We start from the raw sequence: 19,710 nt of genomic DNA on the forward strand, positions 1-19,710 counted from the left end.
ACATTGCTCCCAAAGGAGCCCTTCCAAAGACTCTAACTGCTAGGGTCCCAAAATAAGAGTAGCTGGGTTTTATGTTATGAGAAGCTCAGAAATCAAGGAGCCCCTCCGTGCCTGTCCCAGGCATGCTCGTGGCACCTTGGTAACCTCTAGGGATTAGCCCATGGCCAAGATCACTCCCACTTGGGTTTGTTGATTATCTTCCTATTATCATTTAATGTTCCTAAATCAAAACTACAAGCCTAAGCCCAAGGTCCAAGTGGTGAACTCTCACAGCGACATGGGATCTGGGTTTTTCCAGCATGCAGGTTCTGCTTTCACGAATTAGGTTAAAAAATAAAAAGGCAGCAAGAAAAGGCTGAGTAATTGGCAGGTTCTCTCAATATAGTTTCTCCAAGGAGATGAAGATAGATAAAAGGAAAAATCACTCTTGCTCAAAATTAGTAAAATGCCTTTCTTTTAAGGACCTTAAAGCTCCTATTGTCAGCAATAAATTGGTTGAGAAAGGAGTGCACCTTCAGCCACTAAAGAGGGCACTTTGCAGGCACTTTCTTAGTAGTGATAGCTTTATTTTCCAGTGGGCTCTTTGGATTCATATTGAATGTTGTGGCACTTACCTTGTAAGGTGTTAAAGATGGCAAAGAGATACATGAAGGTGAGATTAACTGGTCCCCAGGCAAAGAAGGCAAAGCCCCAAGTAATTCCCAGTAAAAATGTGAGGCCAGCAATACTCCGGAGGTCTTGAATACTAGTTTTGCGCTGCGCTCCCAGTTGCTTCTTCTTTTTAATTCGACAGAGCTGAACCAAGACCACAATGAACATGCTGACGTTCAGTAGAAATATCACACAGAAATATCCCACAACCGTGATATAGAACACCACACTGCTGTTGATCCAGCAACTGGATGGGGAAGGAGTGAGGAAGAAAGGATTATCATGGTGAGAATGTGCTTGCTCCAAGTGATGAACTGAATCTGTAATGTTTTGATGAAAACGTTCTTTACCCCTTCAAGTAAAAAAGAAAAAAAAAGATAGATAAACCGCTTTTCTCCACAGTCATTTATATCTCTGGGGAACAGAATCTAGGAGTTTATATTAGGACACTTGTTAATTGAGAATATTTTTGAAGCTGGAGAGCTGGTTCAGTGGTTAAGAGCAAGTGATGCTTTTCTAGAGAACCCAAGCTCCAGTTCATAATTACTTGTTACTTCAGCTCTCAGAGATCTGATACCCTGTTCTGGCCTCCACAGAAACACACCTGTGTCACACATATATACACAGAAATAAAATAAAATTTTAAAAATAGTATTTTTGGTGTTTCCAGACAGTTTCTCTGTGTAGCCTTGGCTATCCTGGAACTCATTCTGTAGACCTCGAACTCAGAGAGATCTGCCTTACTCTGTCTCTTGAGTGCTGGGATTAGAGTGTGCCACCACCACCTGGCTTAAAACCATTTTTTAAAACATTCAGCCCTTCACCTCTGTAAATTACAGTTATCCAGAACTGTATGTATGTATTAATATAATGTCATGAACATTTTATTTTTGTCTGTGGTTAAGAGTCTTAATAAATTTCACTTTAATTTGTATACTTCTTCAGAATAATTCCTCCTAATTTGTTACTTGATAGTAGCGTGGTATTTTTAACTAGCTAATCTCATTACACATGATGATGACAGCTCCTGTTAAAAAGGATTTAAAATTGTATTAGGATGATAGATGTAGCTCCACAGACTGATTAGATCCTCCATTTTCTTGAGGAATTTAATTTCCTAGCTCCCTGGGCATTCCCTAAGATGAATTTGTACTCACAAGTCATCTGGTGTGCCATTGGGGAATTTCCCATAAGATCCAATCCCATAATTATCTGGGGATATAGTCAGGACGATGGATACAACCACAGCTGGTATCCCTGGAACATGGGAAACATCGGTCACACAGTTCTGACAAAAAGGGGGTAGAAAAACACCTGGAGATCACTGTACTTTCCCTCTGGTGGCATGGCAGAGACTAATTAGTCACTAAATCAGTTTCTATTCATTTTTGGGCACATGGATGAATGCTTCTACCATCACTAGCAGCCAGAACGAAATTCTGGCCAGTAGGCTATAAGCACAACTGATTTGTTCCACTGTGGTCCTCCTCTCCCTTAGAAACTAACTGCAAAGTCCTTCATTCTCTTTCCCCTGAATCCCAGAGCAAACTTGGAAGCTCCATCTTGAGGACGAGTCTCCATCTACTGCGGTTCATAAAGAACCATAGAGATGCCTTCCTTCCCTTCAGCTGGGACAAAGACCAGGGGGAAATGGTGCGCTGAGATCCAGCTTATATCCTAGAGCAGCTAGCACCACCATGAACTCACTCATTTCTGCACTGTAAACCTAAGAGTAAGCAACTCCCAGAGAATCTTTCATTATAAAACTACAATTCCTCCTAATGATAAATGGAAAAACCTGGCTTCACTGACTCTCGGCTGGTAACTGCTATGATATTGGCTTTCTCAGGGGCCCATTTGTATTTCTGCTAAAAAGAGTGACAACAAAAAAGGGCTCCTGACAGTTTAAAATGCTTTTTGGCTAGGAGAAGGTGCCTCGAAGAAGTCCATGCCACATTCACCAACCCTGTGCTGCCACCCCACACTGCACCCAGACCAGTCAGTTAGCATCACTGCTCTGGTAAATAAAACAACAACAGGGGGGAGGGAAAGGGAGCAAAAAAAAAAACACAACAATGATGATGATGATGATGATGATGACGACGACTATGACAAGAAGTCCTTTTAGAGATCGACCCAGGTGCCTGAAACATTCCAATGCATTCTTTATTTTAATTCATTTGTACCTCTAATGATACTGACATGATGGTTTCCTAATGAGACATTTTGTAAAGAATAGGATACTGGAGGCTGAAGTTGTAGATCATTGTGCTTACCTAGCAAGTTCACTGCCCTGGGTTAGGTCCTTAGGGTCAAAGACATACGGAAGTGGAGAAAACTGTCCCTGACAAGGATACCTGGAATTTCAGCTTTCTCTAAAAAACAACTCCTGCCCAAATGCCTGGGGCTCTAAGTTTCTTTTGGGGACAAATGAGAGAAAGTGTGTGTTTTGTTATTTTTCATAAAGATGCAATGACAGATAGGCAGGCAAGTAAGAAAAAGCTTATAGTCCTATTGTGCAGAAGGGACTGTACTGATTGAAGAAGAGGGAATTGGGGAGTGTTGATGGTTGTAATCCTGTGAAAAGGATATCCATAAAGAATGAAAAAGCTAGGCCGGGCTGTTTTCTAGCTTTGAAAAATGAGGGTATGCTACACCATGACTTAGAGCCAGGGTCTTTGCCTGGGCGCTGCTGACAACTGCCTTGCTAGCCTGATTGGCTGGTCATCAGTGGAATGTGAAACTACAAAAAAATTGGGCAGTACATACTTGTGGATTATCTAGAGGACTCTTAGGAGGAAGAGGTACCAACTTACTCCTTTTCATTGAAGAGACCAAAACCAAGCTTATTGGTAAGCCACCAAGAACCATGAGTGGAAAGGAGAATGTAGTGTTTTGGAAATGATCTGGTTGCTGACTCAACGAGATTCTTCTGGAGACAGCACAGCCTGTGTGGAGTCCTAAGCTCCTTTAGAGAGTTGCCAAGTGAGATCCAAGTCTCTACATGGTTGAACATGTCAGAATACTGGGGGAAGGGAGGAATCTAGGTAACACTTAAGTAATTTTATACATACCCCAGCCAACAATGCAGAATTTAAGGATGTACTTTCGGATGTAAGTATTAAAAACCTTAACCAGTGCTAGGTACATGTGAAATGCTTCTAAGCCCATCCATGTGAATGATACCAAGAGAAAATAGTGAAGAAATACAGCCACGGAGATGCAGAAACCTCGGGCATTATACAGTGCAATCCAGGAGTCTAAGAGGAAGACCAGGTTGAGCAGAAGCAGGGCAGCACACAGTTGAATGAGGATTTTGGAAGGGTAATCCCTCCGGATCTTTCTAAAATGAAAGGACAAAATCCAGTTAGCATGATAGCCTGCCAAACTTTGTATAAGAATATTCCTCAGCTGTCTCAGAGTTTTAAGTGAATTATTCATTAGCATATGCTGATATGCATAGATTTCCTCTCAGAGTGGGTGAGTGTACAGGGGATATTAAAACCAACAACCAAGGGAAAAAAGTCTAAATTGTGAGAATTAAGATTGATCGTCCACTTAAAAAATAAAAACCTAGAATCACCTAGGAGATAAGCCTCTGGACATGGCTGTGAGGATGGGAGTACATTAACTAAGGTGGGAAGATCTACTTTGAATTATTCCATGAGTTGGGCCTTAGACTAAATAAAAAGGAGAAAGTAGTCTGAGTACCCCACGTTCGATACTCTCAGTTCCTGCTGCTGTGACATCCCTACATCCCTGCCATGATGGACAGAACCTTCAAACTATGAGCCAAGATAAACCTTTCCTTCCATATGTTGTCTCTGTCAGGTGTTCAACAGCAGCAAACAGAGAAGCAACTAAGGAGACAATCGTACAGAAAAAGTGTCTCAAATTCTGTAGGCTGTATGACACCCAGACTGTAGACACACAGTTTTACACAGTACGTAATTGACACCAAGGAGGAGCCACCTCATTTCTCCTGAACAAATTCTAGAAGTACTGCTTATTCTTCTCACATGATAGGCTGCTATGTTCAGCTCTGTAAATATATGGTCAGATTCCCATATTCACCTTATGCTATTACTTCAATTGAGATCATGGAAAGAAGAGTTTAAATTATTGCTAAAGGTAATGTCACAGGGAAGTTCAGCTAATTTATCTGCTAGGATTGCCACCTAAAAATAGTAAGAGGAACCCTTCCGGTGAGCCAAGAAGGAGGTGATGTCATTTAAAGTGTCATTCTTTGCTTTCACTTACACAGTCACACTCTGAATCTTTTTTCAGTTCAGTTTTACACTCATCTTCTTCATTCCTATACCAGTTAACGTAATAGTTAGTCTTTCACCTGTGCGTGTGTCAGTGTTATTTATAAACTTAGTTTATGAATCTTTTTTTCACTGTGCATGGGTGCTATGATCCCTTTCAAACTGTAACCTCTTGGATCTCAGTCACTGTCCCTTTTTTCTTCCACCAACTGCTGCTGATGTACCAGGTACCCATTTGGGGTGCAAAGATAATCATGGCACAGTCCCTAGTGAGCTCAACTAGTAGAAGGCAGAAGCATATAAAGCCAAACCTCTCATAACATTTCCTACCCAGACATTCTATCAGGTAGGTATAAAGGACAGGGCAGGCTGAAGAAAGGGCTTTTAAATAAAACATCGTGGTGCTGAACATGAGAGCTGCAGCTTATAAACCAAATTTCCAGTTGTAGATACTCACTCAAAGGCTATATATGTTACAAGAGTAACTGACAGAAAAATTGATGAAAGCCCACAGCCAATATACGTGATAAATGTCAGAGCCATCATTTGACTTGGTGGTAAGGATGTCCGAGATAGATCCTGGGAAATAAAATATTGCTTTCAGTGATCAAACAATTTTAAATACATAAGAATCACTACTGTGTTTGTTGAATATGCATCAATAGTTTCACAGTCTGTTCAACCAACCTATAAGATAGGCACCATCACTGTCATCAGGTAAAAATAAGGAGTTCCAGTAACCTGCCTGAGATCCTAGCTAGGAAGTGGAGGAAGCAGAATTCGAATGCAGGTCTGCCTGACTGCAGAGCTCATATACTTGATCACTGCATCCTAGTGCACTGGGGAAGCCCTGGATTAGGAACCTGAAGACTGATGTTTGGCTCCTGACTCTTGCATTTCTTAGTCCTATGACCATGAACAATGACCACGAGACTTAATTTGCAATAAAATGACCTGTGTTAAAGGAATGCTGGGAAGATTAAATGAGATCATTTAAGGATTGGGGTGTGGCTAAGGTGGTAGAGCACTTCCTTAACATGCACAAAATAATAATAATAATAATAATAATAATAACAATAATTTATGTCAGAGTGTTTAATAAACATTTTAAGTGCTTCAAAAGGCAGATAATTTGTGTTGCCCATTCTAATAGGAATTCCTTGATATTTAAATGAGGAAAATGCAAATGTGAAGAAATACTTGTATTCTGCATTCAAATATTGGTTATTAAAAGAGTGGTTTCTTTGGTGTATAACTATGCCTCAATATTATTATGTTTTCTGCTAGTCATCAAGTAGAGTAGATATTCCAATATGATGTCCTGCTATCCCTCCGACCCAGAATCTAAAGCCACTGAGTATGGGTATGTTACCAATAGGATGCCAAAACTTGTAAGGTGGCTACAGGTACAGATAGTTTCGTTCATCCTCTTCTCTTTGACGGAACAGCCATCAGATGACCAACCTCCTCTGCCACCTGTTGGCATCAAGAGCAGAATCTGTCCCATCAGCAAGGCACAGTGACTTACCAACTTTCCCACTCCCTCACTCAGACCTTGAAAGGATTTAAAATTGGAACCTACCATTTCTGTTCAAGTCCCAGAAAACACATTTGACAGTTAAGTCATCCTGTAGCAGAAAGATAAGTCATAGCTAGTTAATTTACTGAACTGAAAAGCAATTGAAAAAATCAGTGGTATTTTTAATTTCATAATCTTATGCTTGAGTTTTAGACACTTATTTTATGTGATTCTTAAGAGGCAAATGAGCCCCATATGGGTCAGTGCTTCTTAAAATACCAATTATGCATTGATATCACCTTAGGGACTTGTTTAAAAAATCTACATACACTCCACTTTGTAGTAGAACACTTGCCTAGATGGTGAGGGCATGAGTTCAATTCCCAGCCCCCGGGGCAGGGAATACATTCTGCTTAGTAGGTCTGGAGAGGGACCTGAGCCTTTGCAAATATAGTCAACTCTCAGGTGACACTGATGTTGCAAGTCTGAAGAACACACTCTGAGGAAGTGAGGTTGTAGTTGAAACTTCCTATGAGATGAGGTGTGTGGAAGGGAGAGTCAAATCTGCAGTCACAGCTCTTCCCACAGTGGCTATGAACTTGCTTTTGCATTGGTCTGCCTCAAAAGCTACAAGGTCAATGATGAAATGATTCAGCAGATCAAGATTCTGTAGAGTAACAAGTAATTTGTGGCCTTACACATATCGCCTATCAGAGCCATGCCATTTGGCCCAGTCTGTAGGAGCAGACAGGTACCTCCTCACCTGACTTGGGTTGATGTGCTTCAGTGCAACTGTCACGTTTCTTGTCAAGTTCTTGATGGTCATGTTTGTGACACTTGATGATATGACATAGCTTATCAGAGAGAGGTTCTCCAGGGAGGGGTCCTAGCACCACAAAGAAGCAGCAAGACAAAAATAGCAATGAAATATGATGAGGATGATTTACAGCTAGAAGGACACTGAGAACTATTTGTCTTTACATTGTTTACAATGTAGGTCAGAAATTGGGACATAGTAAAGTAACTTTTCCAGAAGTAAGACTTATTCTAAATACTAAGTTGAAGTGTACAGCTGGCACAATAGGACCTCATGAATTTTTAAAGGGGGTCATGACATGAATCATTTAAATCTTCTCTTGTTGAGCAAGCTACTGACTCTCCCTGTGTCTCCATTACCTAATCTGTAAAATGGAATAACAGTAGGTTCCTTCCTCCCAGGATAGGGATTAGAGTCAACACTTGTGAATTCTTAGGGCAGAACTTAGCCTTTGTGAGTACTATGAATGTGTTGGTAACTGCTAGTTATCATCAGGAGTAGTAGGATATGGATTAAAAAAAACAAACCAAAAAACATGGTTTCCGCACTACTCCATTTGATTTGTGGCAGGCTTAAGAATACATGATGATTAAAGCAGAATTTAGTCACCCACCTCCAAACCAAATCCAAAGCAAAACCAGGAAGTAGCAACATTACCTGAAATAGGGCAGGTGTTTCAAAGAAATTGAACTGAACCCTCGAAGCCAATTCTACCTCACTAGCTGGCAAATTACTCATCAGCGATGAGGGTAGAGTAATGGCGCCAATACTATTCTTAGGAGCCTGGGCTTCCAGAGACACCTGGAGATGAAGTAAAAGATTGTAAATGTGTCTGAGTTGATACAGTGAGGTAAACAAAACACAGCTCAACGTGGAGGGGCCTGAAGGGCCTTGATCCAGATTGCTCTAGAAAACAGCTCTGCCTCTATGTCTCTGGTTGGTTGAAGCCCCCAAGCAGAAAAGGAAACGTTTTAAGGACACATAGAAACGGTCAAAGAGTACGATCCTTGCAGGCTCTAGGAGACTAGAGCAGTTCACACACCAAGTCAGTAAGCAAGTGCTAGGGCCGTCATCATGAGAGTCTGTGCAGTGTGCTTATACAATGAAGACCGCAAAAAGCAAGACTTTGTTTGGCTTCAGCGTTTCCAGCCCCTAGTCCCTCTAAAGTATTCGTGCTCAACCTGTTGGCCTTGACCCCTTTCGGGGTTGCATTTCAGATATATTGCACATCAGATGTTTATATTTACAATCCACAATAGTAGCTAAATTACAGTTACAAAGTAGCAATGAAATTTTATAGTTGGGGGCACTACAAGATGAGGAATTGTATTAGAAGGTGGCAGCAATAGGAAGGTTGCAAAGCACTGCTAAAGGGTGGATAGAAAGCACTAGAAGCAGAACTGATTTTCAGCATTATTATACACATAGCGTAGTTATAAAAATTTAAAATGTTGACATTCATCTCCATGCCCAGGTCCCCCAACTGCTTACATGAAGATACCATTCCCTGTCATATACCAAACACACACGCACGCACACACACACACACACACACACACTTTCCCCGATCCAGTTACTAAATGGCCACAAGAATCTCATATAGTCAAATTATATATTTTTCTGAATGCTGGGGGTTGTTGAATGCAGGGCCTCAGGCACACAAAACAAGCCCTATACCACGGACTCCCATCTCAGCTCCTAAAATCAATGTCATTTTTTTATTCTGTGGTGTTTCACTGGCTGCTCTGTATACCAGGCTAGCCTTGAACTCAGAGTTCCATCTGCCATCACCTCCTGAGTGCTAGATTTAAAGGAGTCAGATATTAAATCTTGTGAATAGTAAATATCACTCCTGATAATCAACAGTAATTGCCTCCATCAGGAAGCACAGCAGGGGCTCCAATCATGCTCAAGCAAATGTTGTTTCTATAAGAGATTAGATTGTTGTACCTGGAGATTTGCTGGGTCTTGGGCTGCAAAGGTTGTTGTATTGAAATTACTGGCATTCACTCTGATCACAGCAAGAGCCAAAGAAGGAGAAGTTAGACTGATAGTTGTAGATGAAAAATTCAGCTGTAAGCCAATGGCATCTACCACTTTTAGCAACCTGTAAAGACAGTTGGCAGTTTAAATTTAATTCTCTTGCTCTCTCTCCCCAATTCTAATATAGAATATCAATTGAATGTCATTATGAGTCTAGTCCTTGGGGCAAATACTTGGCTATCCGTAGTCACATGAGCAAGTATCTTTAACATTCAAGAGGATCCTCCTAGCATCCTGGAATATATATTATTTAGGTAAGTTGCCAGGTGTTAGTTAATCATTGTTGAAAGTGCAGGAGGGCACTCCTGTTCTAGACTCCAGCATGTTTATTTCAAGTGTTCTCCAAAATGTAATTTAAAGTACCCTTTCCTGGGATATGCTCACTCTCTAATGCTGTAACAAGAAAAAAAGTAAAAGCGTATAGCTAAGGGTATTAAGAACATCATGTCCTTGAGAAGAACTCAAAGGTGAACTATTACTATTGCTTGTCCCACGATATAAAAAAAAATGCCTATAGAAAGAACTGGAGGCTGGAAGTTCATCTATGGAGATGACAAAAAAGACCCTCTTCCCGGACTACTTCAACTAAGAAATCTAGTTGGCTGCCTCAGTTGGTTTCTGCTAGGTGTTTGTTTATAAGCCCCTGATTTGAAAATGTCACCTTTTGCTTGCTTTCTTAATTAGGCTACTCCAGTCAGTTGTCTCTGCTGGACATCCTCTTCTCTCCATCTGCTACTCAACACTTATTCTTACTTTTTCCATTTACATCCTTAATTAAGACTCATTCATCCCAAACAGAAAGCTCAGGTAACACATCTCTGAAGCACACAGAACACACCTCTGTGTCTGTGGACTCATACCTTTGAGCTAGAGGGGCTAGCAAGGCAAGTGGAGAGTGAAGGAGTTTGCTGACTCGGTTCACCATTTCACCCGCAAGATTAGGTTCCAAGCTGCCCAAAGACAAAGCTTTCTCCATTTGAGATACTTGGGCTTCCAGATCAGGAACACTACTCGTGTTGACAACTGTATCACAAGCAACAAGACAAACAAAAACCAAGTCATGTTATGCAATGCATGACACAAAAGTCACTTCTGAAGATAAACAGACCCCATGATGTGCTCAGCTCACTCCTGGGTATTCATCCAAAAGAAGAAGGTATATGTATTTAGAAGACTTAGTTGTGATGCTTCATAGTATCCTTTTTCATAATAGTTCTAAATGAGAAATAATCCAAATGTTCGTGAACTGGAAAATGCATGGATAAACTGTGGTGTATCCATAGTGGAACATTATTTAGTGACAAAAAGAAATTAGCTACCACTGCTTTTGACAACAGGGTGGCTCTCCACTTGCCCAATACATTATGTTAAGTGAAAAAAAATCCAAAGTCAAAAGGACATGTCCTATATGGTTCTCTTCATATGACCTATTTGGGATATTGAAACTACAGGGAAATGCATAACATATCAGTGATGGCCACACCCAGTTTGAAAAAAATATAAAAATGTCTCTTAATCTTGTTGGTAATATCTGATTTCTTATTTTGCATATTCCTTTCTGGTCTATATCCATATGCATCTATACTACTATGAAAATGGAATATTTTTAACTAGCTGTTGTTGGGCCTTTACCTCTTCGCATCAAGATGTGAAAGTGTCCCCACATTTTTGTACAGGTGTTTTAATGGCCCATGTCACTGAGTAAAAGGCATTATGTTGAGGTAGCATGCCTTATATAATCACTCCTCTCTACAGAGCCAATAAGCTTTATCTACTTTTTTAGCTACTAGGTTATGATCTGATGTGCAACGTTATGTGCATATGTTGCTTCACTTCTGTTGCCCTAAGAGTAGAAGCATAGGTTCTGAGTCTTCTTGATGGCTTTTGGAGTAGCCTTTTAGATTGTTTCTAAGGGCCAATGGGAATGGCTATGGGGAGGTAATCATTGTAGACCCAGGGCAATGAATTCTAATAATATTTTTTCATTTTTTTCTAATAATATTTTTATCAGACCATTAAACCTTCTTTTATATTATGGTCCCATAATTCTGTCTAAAATTTATATATTTATTTTAAGATAATTTGAGAGCAATGCTTTTTAGGAGAAATAGTCACTTGGAAGAAGCTCCGAATCTCCCTGGGGATGCTGGCATGATGACAAAGGAAACAGAAGCCATAACCTGAGTTCCAAACTACTAACATCAAGCTAGGAGTTGTCTCCCATCCTCTAGTTTCAAAAGGAAAGCTTGTTTCATACTCTCAGAATTAAAGTTCCAGAGTCAGGAATACTCCCTGTTTCTTTCCTTCTGTCCTTTATTCCTATACTAGTGGTACTTTATTCCTATACTACATGGCTCCTGGAACCCTTTGCAGTATCCATGGCTTTTGCATTTATATTATTCCTACCTAAGTGTACCCAGTGTGACTTATCCATCCTCATGTAGAATAAGCCAGGAGGTGCTAAACTGTTTGTTTTTTAGCTTTTGCTAGATGTGAGGTTAAGCTTGGATCTTCCTAATAGTTCAGAAGAACAACTTAATGAGGTCTTAGTGTGTATCTTTGATTTGCAAGCTTTTTAGGTAGCTCAAATTCCAACAGCCCCTACCATCAGCTTGGCTTCTTATATTTACCTGTCTCGCCAGGAGGTGTGCTGATGGCGACCACTTTTTCAGGGACAGATGGAGCTGCTGTGGTAGGAGAGGGAATGGAGGACTGCACAGGTGATAGGGTGTGGGAAAGATCAGTTTGGGGCAAGGAGGAAGAAGCCACTACATGTTGAACAGGCAAGTCAATGGCAGGACTGGAAGTCAGGGAGATTGTAGGCTGAGGAGATGGAAGGCGTGTCTCTTGTGCCAGAGAGGGTGTGCTTGAGGTCATAAGGGCATGATCAAGGGGTTCAGCCAAAGAGAAGTCACTAGCAACGTGGGAAAAAATGGTGGCCTGAGGTACAACTGGCACAGGCTTGCTGGAAGAAGATACTGGTGGGCCATGTGGTTGATCGGCAAGGCAGACAATGGGATCCTGCAGATCACTAAAGGAAAAACCAGAGAGATTCATATGAGACACCAATAAGGTACAGAGGACTGAGTCCTCAACCCCAGAAGCTGTTTCACTCTATAAGACTGGCCACTTCACACTCTGTGTGCCTCTGGTACTAGCTTCTGCCCCTGCCCCTGCCCCTGCCCCTGCCCCTGCCCCTGCCCCTGCCCCTGCCCCTGCCCCTGCCCCTGCCCCTGCCCCTGCCCCTGCCCCTGCCCCTGCCCCTGCCCCTGCCCCTGCCCCTGCCCCTGCCCCTGCCCCTGCCCCTGCCGCCTTCATACTTCTAGGAAGAAATATTAGCATTATTTTACAAATCCCAGTCCTGGTTCACTGATTTATCAATGCTCTAGGATCTTGCTACATTCTCTGTGTTCTTGGAGGAAAGACATACTAAATGTCCCATAACTCAACTGGTTTCGTCACACTAGAAATCTGTCTTAACCAATTTCATACCATTATATCCAGGTATAGTGGTCACCAGAACATGGTAAGTGATCAAGAAATTGGTTGGATGAAAACATGAATCAAACTGGGTCCAAAGAGATCCCTGACATGTAAGTCAACTACCTTTCAACGGTGTTTTAGTTCAGTGGTACTCAACCTTGGCTATTCACGAGCTCTATTAGAGAACTGAAAACCATATCCACACAGACAGACAGACAGACAAGCTATATTGCAAATTGATTGGATTTAGAGTCAGCAAGGAGGCACCCTCTGTCTGTGACGGTGTTTTCAGGGAGGTTTAACTGAGGATAGAAGACCTACTCTGAATGTAGATATCACCAAACCTGGGCTGGTAGCAGGGGGTGTCTAAAGAAACAATGAAGAAAGCAAGCTGAGGACCAGCATTCATCTTTCTGAGTTTTGGAATTGTGGGTGCAGTGTGACCAGCCCTTCACACTAATGTTGCCCCTCTCATGACAAGCAATCTCCCTTGTTAAACTGCAAAGCAAAAGTAAACCACTTCTCTCTTTGGCCACTGTCAGCTATTTTGTTACAACAATAAGGAAACTAAGATAAGTAGATAGAAGAAGAGATAGAGAAAAGAGAGATTTCCATGGCTTATACTCTTGTCTCATTCAGTTGGTCTTGGGATGGATTGTAAGGGGTCTCAGGCATTTGTACTTTCTAAACTCTCAGGTGACTTTCCTGGTCACATTGAAGGGTAAGAATTCACCTACTATCTGCACATGATCAATCTGTCTTAGGATACATTAGGAAAGAGCAACTATAGTGGACAAATAGAAACCCAGATGTGTCGCTGATAGACCCAGATTTAGATGGAGACAGAAAACCAATGAAAATTTGTCTTAGAGCTTCTCTTAGGCAAAAGGAAGGAGGGTGATTATATTGTAGAACATTAGATAAGCATAACTTTAAAGAGAACTGTCGGTGGATTGGACTTGTAGCTTGTTTGGCAGCGTGCTTGCTTATACTTAGCAAGCATGAAGCCCTGGGTTTCATCCCAAGCACCACATAAATGGTTGGTTCAGGCACTTAGAAAGTAAAGACAGGAGGATCTGGTGTTCGAGGTCACTGACTACACAGTGACTGTAAAATTAGTGAGTTTAAGACACAAGGCCCCGTCTCTGAGGGAACAAGAGAGTGAGACACAGAGAGAGAGACAGAAAGACATGGACATAGAGACAGAGAGCCCTCTGGAGAGTTTGCTCCATTTTCTCCCAGGAGATGCCATTCTTTACATCATATACTAGAACAACCTATCTGGCCAAGCTGTGACAAAGGTGCCTTGGAAAATGAACATGAGATTATCTTCAGAATACATGGAGCCTGAAGAAGCCAGACACCCGTCACAGGGTCCCACTCTAGGGCTCAGCAATGAAGAGGCTGCCTTGGAGTCCTGGTGCTCATTCTTTTTTTTTTTTTTCTTTTTGGTTCTTTTTTTCGGAGCTGGGGACCGAACCCAGGGTCTTGCGCTTCCTAGGTAAGCGCTCTACCACTGAGCTAAATCCCCAACCCCCCTGGTGCTCATTCTAATCCTAGTCCTCCAACCACTGAGTGAAGCACCCAAGTAAACAACAAAGCGGTCAAAGATGAGGTAACTGTTCCGTGCTAGTGCCTAGATGTCCCTCCCGTACTGTTGGTCTGAAATTTCTGGGATTTAGCACAGACATCTTTTGAATGTTCTTCTTGGCAGAGGTGCAGCCTGTATACAGTTAAGGGTATTTGCTTTGCATTTAGCGCCTGATGAATGATACATATATATAAACCCGAGTCATCACCACCTCAATCTAAACGTAGAGCATCCCAGAAGGGTACTCTGACCATCAGCATGTTTTCAAAGTGCCTCATGTGTTTCTACTAATCTTAAGAACCAATATATTGGAAAGACCCAATGATCACATAGTTCTAGCTCGGTAGTTACCACACTTGGCTTCACATTAGAATCATCGCACTCAAGGGTTTGTAAAAACTCAGAAGCTTGTGCTATGCGAGACAATCCCTAAAAGTAGGAGGTAAGAACTTATTGGGAATAAGGCAATGGTTGAAAACCATTGCCTTGCTTTACTGCCTGTATCCTTATTCTTCAAAGCAGGGTTAAAGAGCTAGATGTGGTAGTACACACTTCCAATCCCAGCACCAGGGACACAAAGGCAGATCTCTGAGTTTGAGGCCAGCCTGGTCTCCAGAACTAGTTCCAGAAGAGCCAGAGTTACATAATGAGACCTTGTCTTGAAAATCAAAAACAAAACATCTATATCAAACTGGGATTCAGGGAACAGCAACTGTGGCCTCCTCCAGGACTTTGCTAGAATTGCAGAATCTCGGGCTCTTCCTTAGACTTACTTACTGGGCCACAATACACATTTCAGAAGTGTGCAGGGGTTGTGATGCATTCGGGATGCTTGAGACTGATCAAATCTACTTTCTAATTTACAAATGTACAGAGTCTAATTCATCCCGGCGTAGAAAAGTACCTGCTCTAGGATGAACATGGGTGTGTGTATATATATACATTTTATATATAAATGACATACAGACGTGTGTGTGTGTGTGTGTGTGTGTGTGTATGTGTGTGCGTGTGCAGTTATAAATGTATAGCTAGGCATGGATCTAATTCTGCCCTGCTTTCTATAGCCTGCTTCTTGCTAATAGCTCTCTGAATGGACAGCCATTAGAGGGTACAGGTGCTGTCTTTAAGAGTGATGGCCTTTTGCTCCGGTTCTGACACCTCCAGACATAATAATCCCTAAATAGTTCTCAACCTCTAGGTTAATGGAAAATGTTAAGACACAGATCTTTAGGGAATTTTAATTATTCCTTGAGCCTGGTGTTTTACTATATCCCAGAAATTTGACCCATATTGGACTGACAGGCTACACTTGGCCTTCTGTTCCCACATGGGAAGCTTCCCATTTTAAATTATGTATACTTTTTCTTTTATTGAAAATAGATTTTTTCAATGCAATATCTTCTGATTATAGTCTTCCTTCCTTCAATTCCTCTCACTTCTCCCTACCTTCCCTCCTATCCAGATCCACACCATTCCTCTAGACATCTAAAGTACAATAATAAAATAAAATAAAACAAAAAGAAACAAATTAGAAAAGGACAAAACAACCAATCAGAAGAAAAGAGCCAAAGAAAAAAGCATGAGAAACAATCTAGATTCAGAGACAAACACCTTTGCATACATAGGAATCTCTGAAAAGCACAAATGAAGAAGTCATGATATATATGCAAGGATATATATGTTTATTATTTTTTAAAAGTGCCCTGACTATTGTTTTTTTATTAGAGAAAAAAATCTGAAAAGTAAAAGAAGGAAGAGGCAGAGAAGAAGGAAAGGACAAGGAGATGGACATGAACACAATATTCTGGCTGGTCAATCACAGGTAGCTGTGTGAATATTGTCATTGGCTTGTTCATTTTGTCTAAGCGACTTTCACAGACTTCACATTTGCCCAGTTTCCCCTCCATAAAGGAATGAGTTAATGAAAGAGATTCTTTCTCTTCTCTCTCTCTCCCTTTCCCTCTCCCTCTCTCTCTCCCTCTCTCTGTCTCTCCCTCTCTTGGTTTTTTGAAACAGGGTTTCTCTATGTAGCCCTAAAACTAGCTTTGTAGAGCAGGCTGGCCTCAAACTCACAGATATCCTCTTGTCTCCTGCCTCCTGGGTGCTGAGATTAAAAGCATGCACCACACCTACCCAGCCTGTGATTCTCAATTTGAATTGTTAAAACCACCCAAAGTGTCTTTACCACCTATACGTTGTTTTATTTAGGTAGAGTCTTACTCTATGCAGCCCAGGCTGAAATTCAAATACACTATGTAGCTCATACTGGCCTCACTCTCAAGGTGAGCCTCCTGCCTCAGACTTTTGAGAGAAGGACTTTAAAACACAAAATACTCAGAGTATATCTCAGATCATTCTGCCCCAGATCTCTGAGGGTGGTGATTGGGAATCGTTTCTAAAAACTAAAATTTGAGCTAATTTGTGGCTTTTAAAAAGGCAGCAAAAGAACAGAATTTCACATGCCCATCATTCAGCATCCAGTATTCAATCGTGACATCCAATATGAGACCCAAATGTCTACTAACATTTAGCAAACCACAAAAGTATACCATACCCACATAGAAAAATCTGTAAGGCTCACCCAGTGATTCCAGTGTGTAGACAAGATTCAGAAACATTGTTGAAGATAGCACCCTGAATGTAAGCTCCACAGAACAGAAAACAATTTTCTCTAAAACTGAAAGTCTGAAAATTCTCCAGTCTGAAAATTCTGACTACCCTTGGCTAGCATGGGGATTAAGTGTTACATGTTTATATCATTTAATTTCTGCATTTGATTTGATTGATTGATTCATTTGGATATTGATTGATTGAGTGATTGAGTGATTGATGAAAAGTTCAGCAAATTTGTTACATACCACTGTAGTTTTTCTAACTCTTCCGGCGAGGAAGGGCAGGGAGTCCTGGGGGAACAGCAGCACTGTTCTAAAGGAGACAAAAAGAAAAAGAAGAAGAAAATGTAGGGTCAAGAATAAAGAAAAAGAAACCCATATTAATATATGACTATCATACTGACAGACTGTGATTTTAAAGAGTAATTGTCTAGAATCAGTGGCAAAATTTATTGACTGTGTTTGGTATTCACACACACACACACACACATACAATATATAATTTGCTAAATTATTTTTGAGTGACTAACATTCTTTTCTGTTTGGTTATGTGCTTACAAGATCAATCTCTCTTTAGAAACTCCAAAGAAGTATTAAGAAGTAAATATATCCTGAAGAAAATTAGCTTAAGTGAAATATGCCAGGCATAGAAAACAAACATCACACGATCTTACTCACTTGTAGAATCCACAAAGGTCTAACTCATAGGAACAGAGAATGAAATGGGGGTTACCAGATGAGACAAAAGGGGAAAAATGGAGAATTTTGGGCTTAAAGGATACAAAATTCAGTTAGACTTCAAGAGACGTATTTTGTGACCTGGTGACTATAGTTAATATGTTATATACTTGAAAATTATTGAGAGTAAATTTTAAGTGTTCCATCACAAAAAGAAAAATGTAAGTAGGCAAGTTAATGTGCATGCTTAATAGCCTGCCCTGGAAATTCTACAATGTACACCAAAACATCAGTGTACACATAAATAGCTTACATGCAATTAAAAATGAATCAGACAAGGCCTAGCCACATTCCATTGAATGAATAATCTACACAGAGCCCTCCATCAAAATTCATGTGAAAAAGAGTGCAGCCACAGAGACATCTTACCCATTGGCCGAATCTGTACACTTTTGAAAGTAACCATCATGGCACACACATTCATGGTCTCATTCAGTTTTACTGTGAATGTACAGTTTAATGTGCTGAAAAGAGAAACATGCAGCCAGGATGTTAGTATGTACGTACAGTATAGATTAGAAATCTGCCTATACTTTGTAATGACTTTTGCAAATCAAGAGTGAGGAGAGGGACATCGATAGTGTTTTCTTTGCAATATTACCACACTAGCCTTACAAATGCCCATTTTCTTGCATCTCATGACTATTTTTGGTTGCCAAGGTGACTGCATCTGGAATTAACTAAAACCAAACGCCTTTGACAGAGTTGTTTGTTTCTTTGTTTTTCATTTGAAATGAGAAGGTACACATCCAGATCTTTTGAGGTGGGAAGATCTACCTTCAATCTGGGCCACACCTGCTGACATGGAAGAAAGAAGCTTGTTCTCTCTTTGCCTGCTTGCTGTCACTCTTGATAGCAAGTCTATTCCTTCCCTGGCATTAAAGCCTACCTCTCTGGGATTCTAGAGTATAATGGAGAACAGCTGAGACATCCAACATTGTGACCTGAACAACTACTAGATACTTGGCCCTTCTCTTGGTAGACAAACATTGTTCGATTAGTTGGACCACAGCCAACAAGTTATTCTAATAAATCTCCTTGATATAGATATAAGTATAAGTACAAATACACACACAAACACTCTCTCTCTCTCTCTCTCTCTCTCTCTATATATATATATATATATATATATATAATTTATGTTTCTCTAAAGAACCCTGATAATACACGTGGTCTGTACTTCACCCTCAAAGCTTTATTATAAGAGACATCAAGTTCACATTCACAGGTGCTTCAGACCAGAGACCTGTCTACATCTGCCTCCTGATTGGCTTTGCGGGCATACAACTTGGCTGCAAAGACGAGCATCTACATTTAAAATTGTTTACCACCTCTCTAAAAAAACAAAACCAAAATAAACAACAACAACAACCCCCCCCAAAAAAATCTTGTGTCATTTCAAATTCCAACATAGAAACCTTTCTATAAACTAGCCTCGCTAAATGTAAAGGTCACTTAAATCCCAAATCTTCCCACAGTTGAATCTAGATATAAGATGACTAATATTTTAAGTTGCTCTCTCCATGACTAATGATGTAGGTGGAAAGAAATTAATGCTGCAAACATTGGAGGGAGATAGAGAGAAAAATGAAGTAGATAGTATGTGGGGATTCCATGTACAGTTTCATATAAGACTTGCCATGATTTGCATCAGTGAAAAGTTGATAAGTGAAAATTGTCATTCAAACTGGCTTCAAATGCTCCCAGTTCTTGTAGAGTTTACCACTTTACAAGCAACTGACTTAGCAACCAGGGCCACCACAGCACAGAACTTACATCTATTTAGCTGTACAGCTCCCAGTAAATGCTTTGCTCCTGAAGATATGTTTTTGTCTTTTCTTTTGCATTCTATGTGTTTCTGTCCCCATATCTCATTTCCCAAGCTCCTTTTCTTAGGTCTTCCGTTCTATCTGACTTTATCTTGCTTGGCCTAACATGAGCCATTTCAGAGCTAAGGACACTGATGGTTCAAAGAATTGAGATGAAAG

General features: G+C 40.7%; 1 protein-coding gene across 37 annotated transcripts in view; it reads right to left on the reverse strand.

Moving 5' to 3' along the window:
* Adgrg2 (adhesion G protein-coupled receptor G2) overlaps nt 1-19,710 on the reverse strand; it is a 125,595-nt gene that overhangs the window by 9,458 nt on the left and 96,427 nt on the right. For all 37 annotated transcript variants that reach the window (XM_087599209.1, XM_087599217.1, XM_087599220.1 and 34 more), the window contains 13 exon segments: nt 18,092-18,186; nt 17,231-17,297; nt 11,929-12,329; nt 10,159-10,321; nt 9,206-9,362; nt 7,913-8,056; nt 7,202-7,324; nt 6,502-6,547; nt 6,292-6,395; nt 5,377-5,498; nt 3,726-3,994; nt 1,809-1,908; nt 615-898 (listed from right to left, as the gene is read on the reverse strand). In XM_087599209.1, coding sequence (XP_087455335.1) covers nt 615-898; nt 1,809-1,908; nt 3,726-3,994; nt 5,377-5,498; nt 6,292-6,395; nt 6,502-6,547; nt 7,202-7,324; nt 7,913-8,056; nt 9,206-9,362; nt 10,159-10,321; nt 11,929-12,329; nt 17,231-17,297; nt 18,092-18,186 — 2,075 coding nt within the window.

This window comes from Rattus norvegicus, chromosome X (genome assembly GCF_021556685.1).
Source record: "Rattus norvegicus strain SHRSP/BbbUtx chromosome X, alternate assembly SHRSP_T2T, whole genome shotgun sequence".
Classification (NCBI taxonomy): domain Eukaryota; kingdom Metazoa; phylum Chordata; class Mammalia; order Rodentia; family Muridae; genus Rattus; species Rattus norvegicus.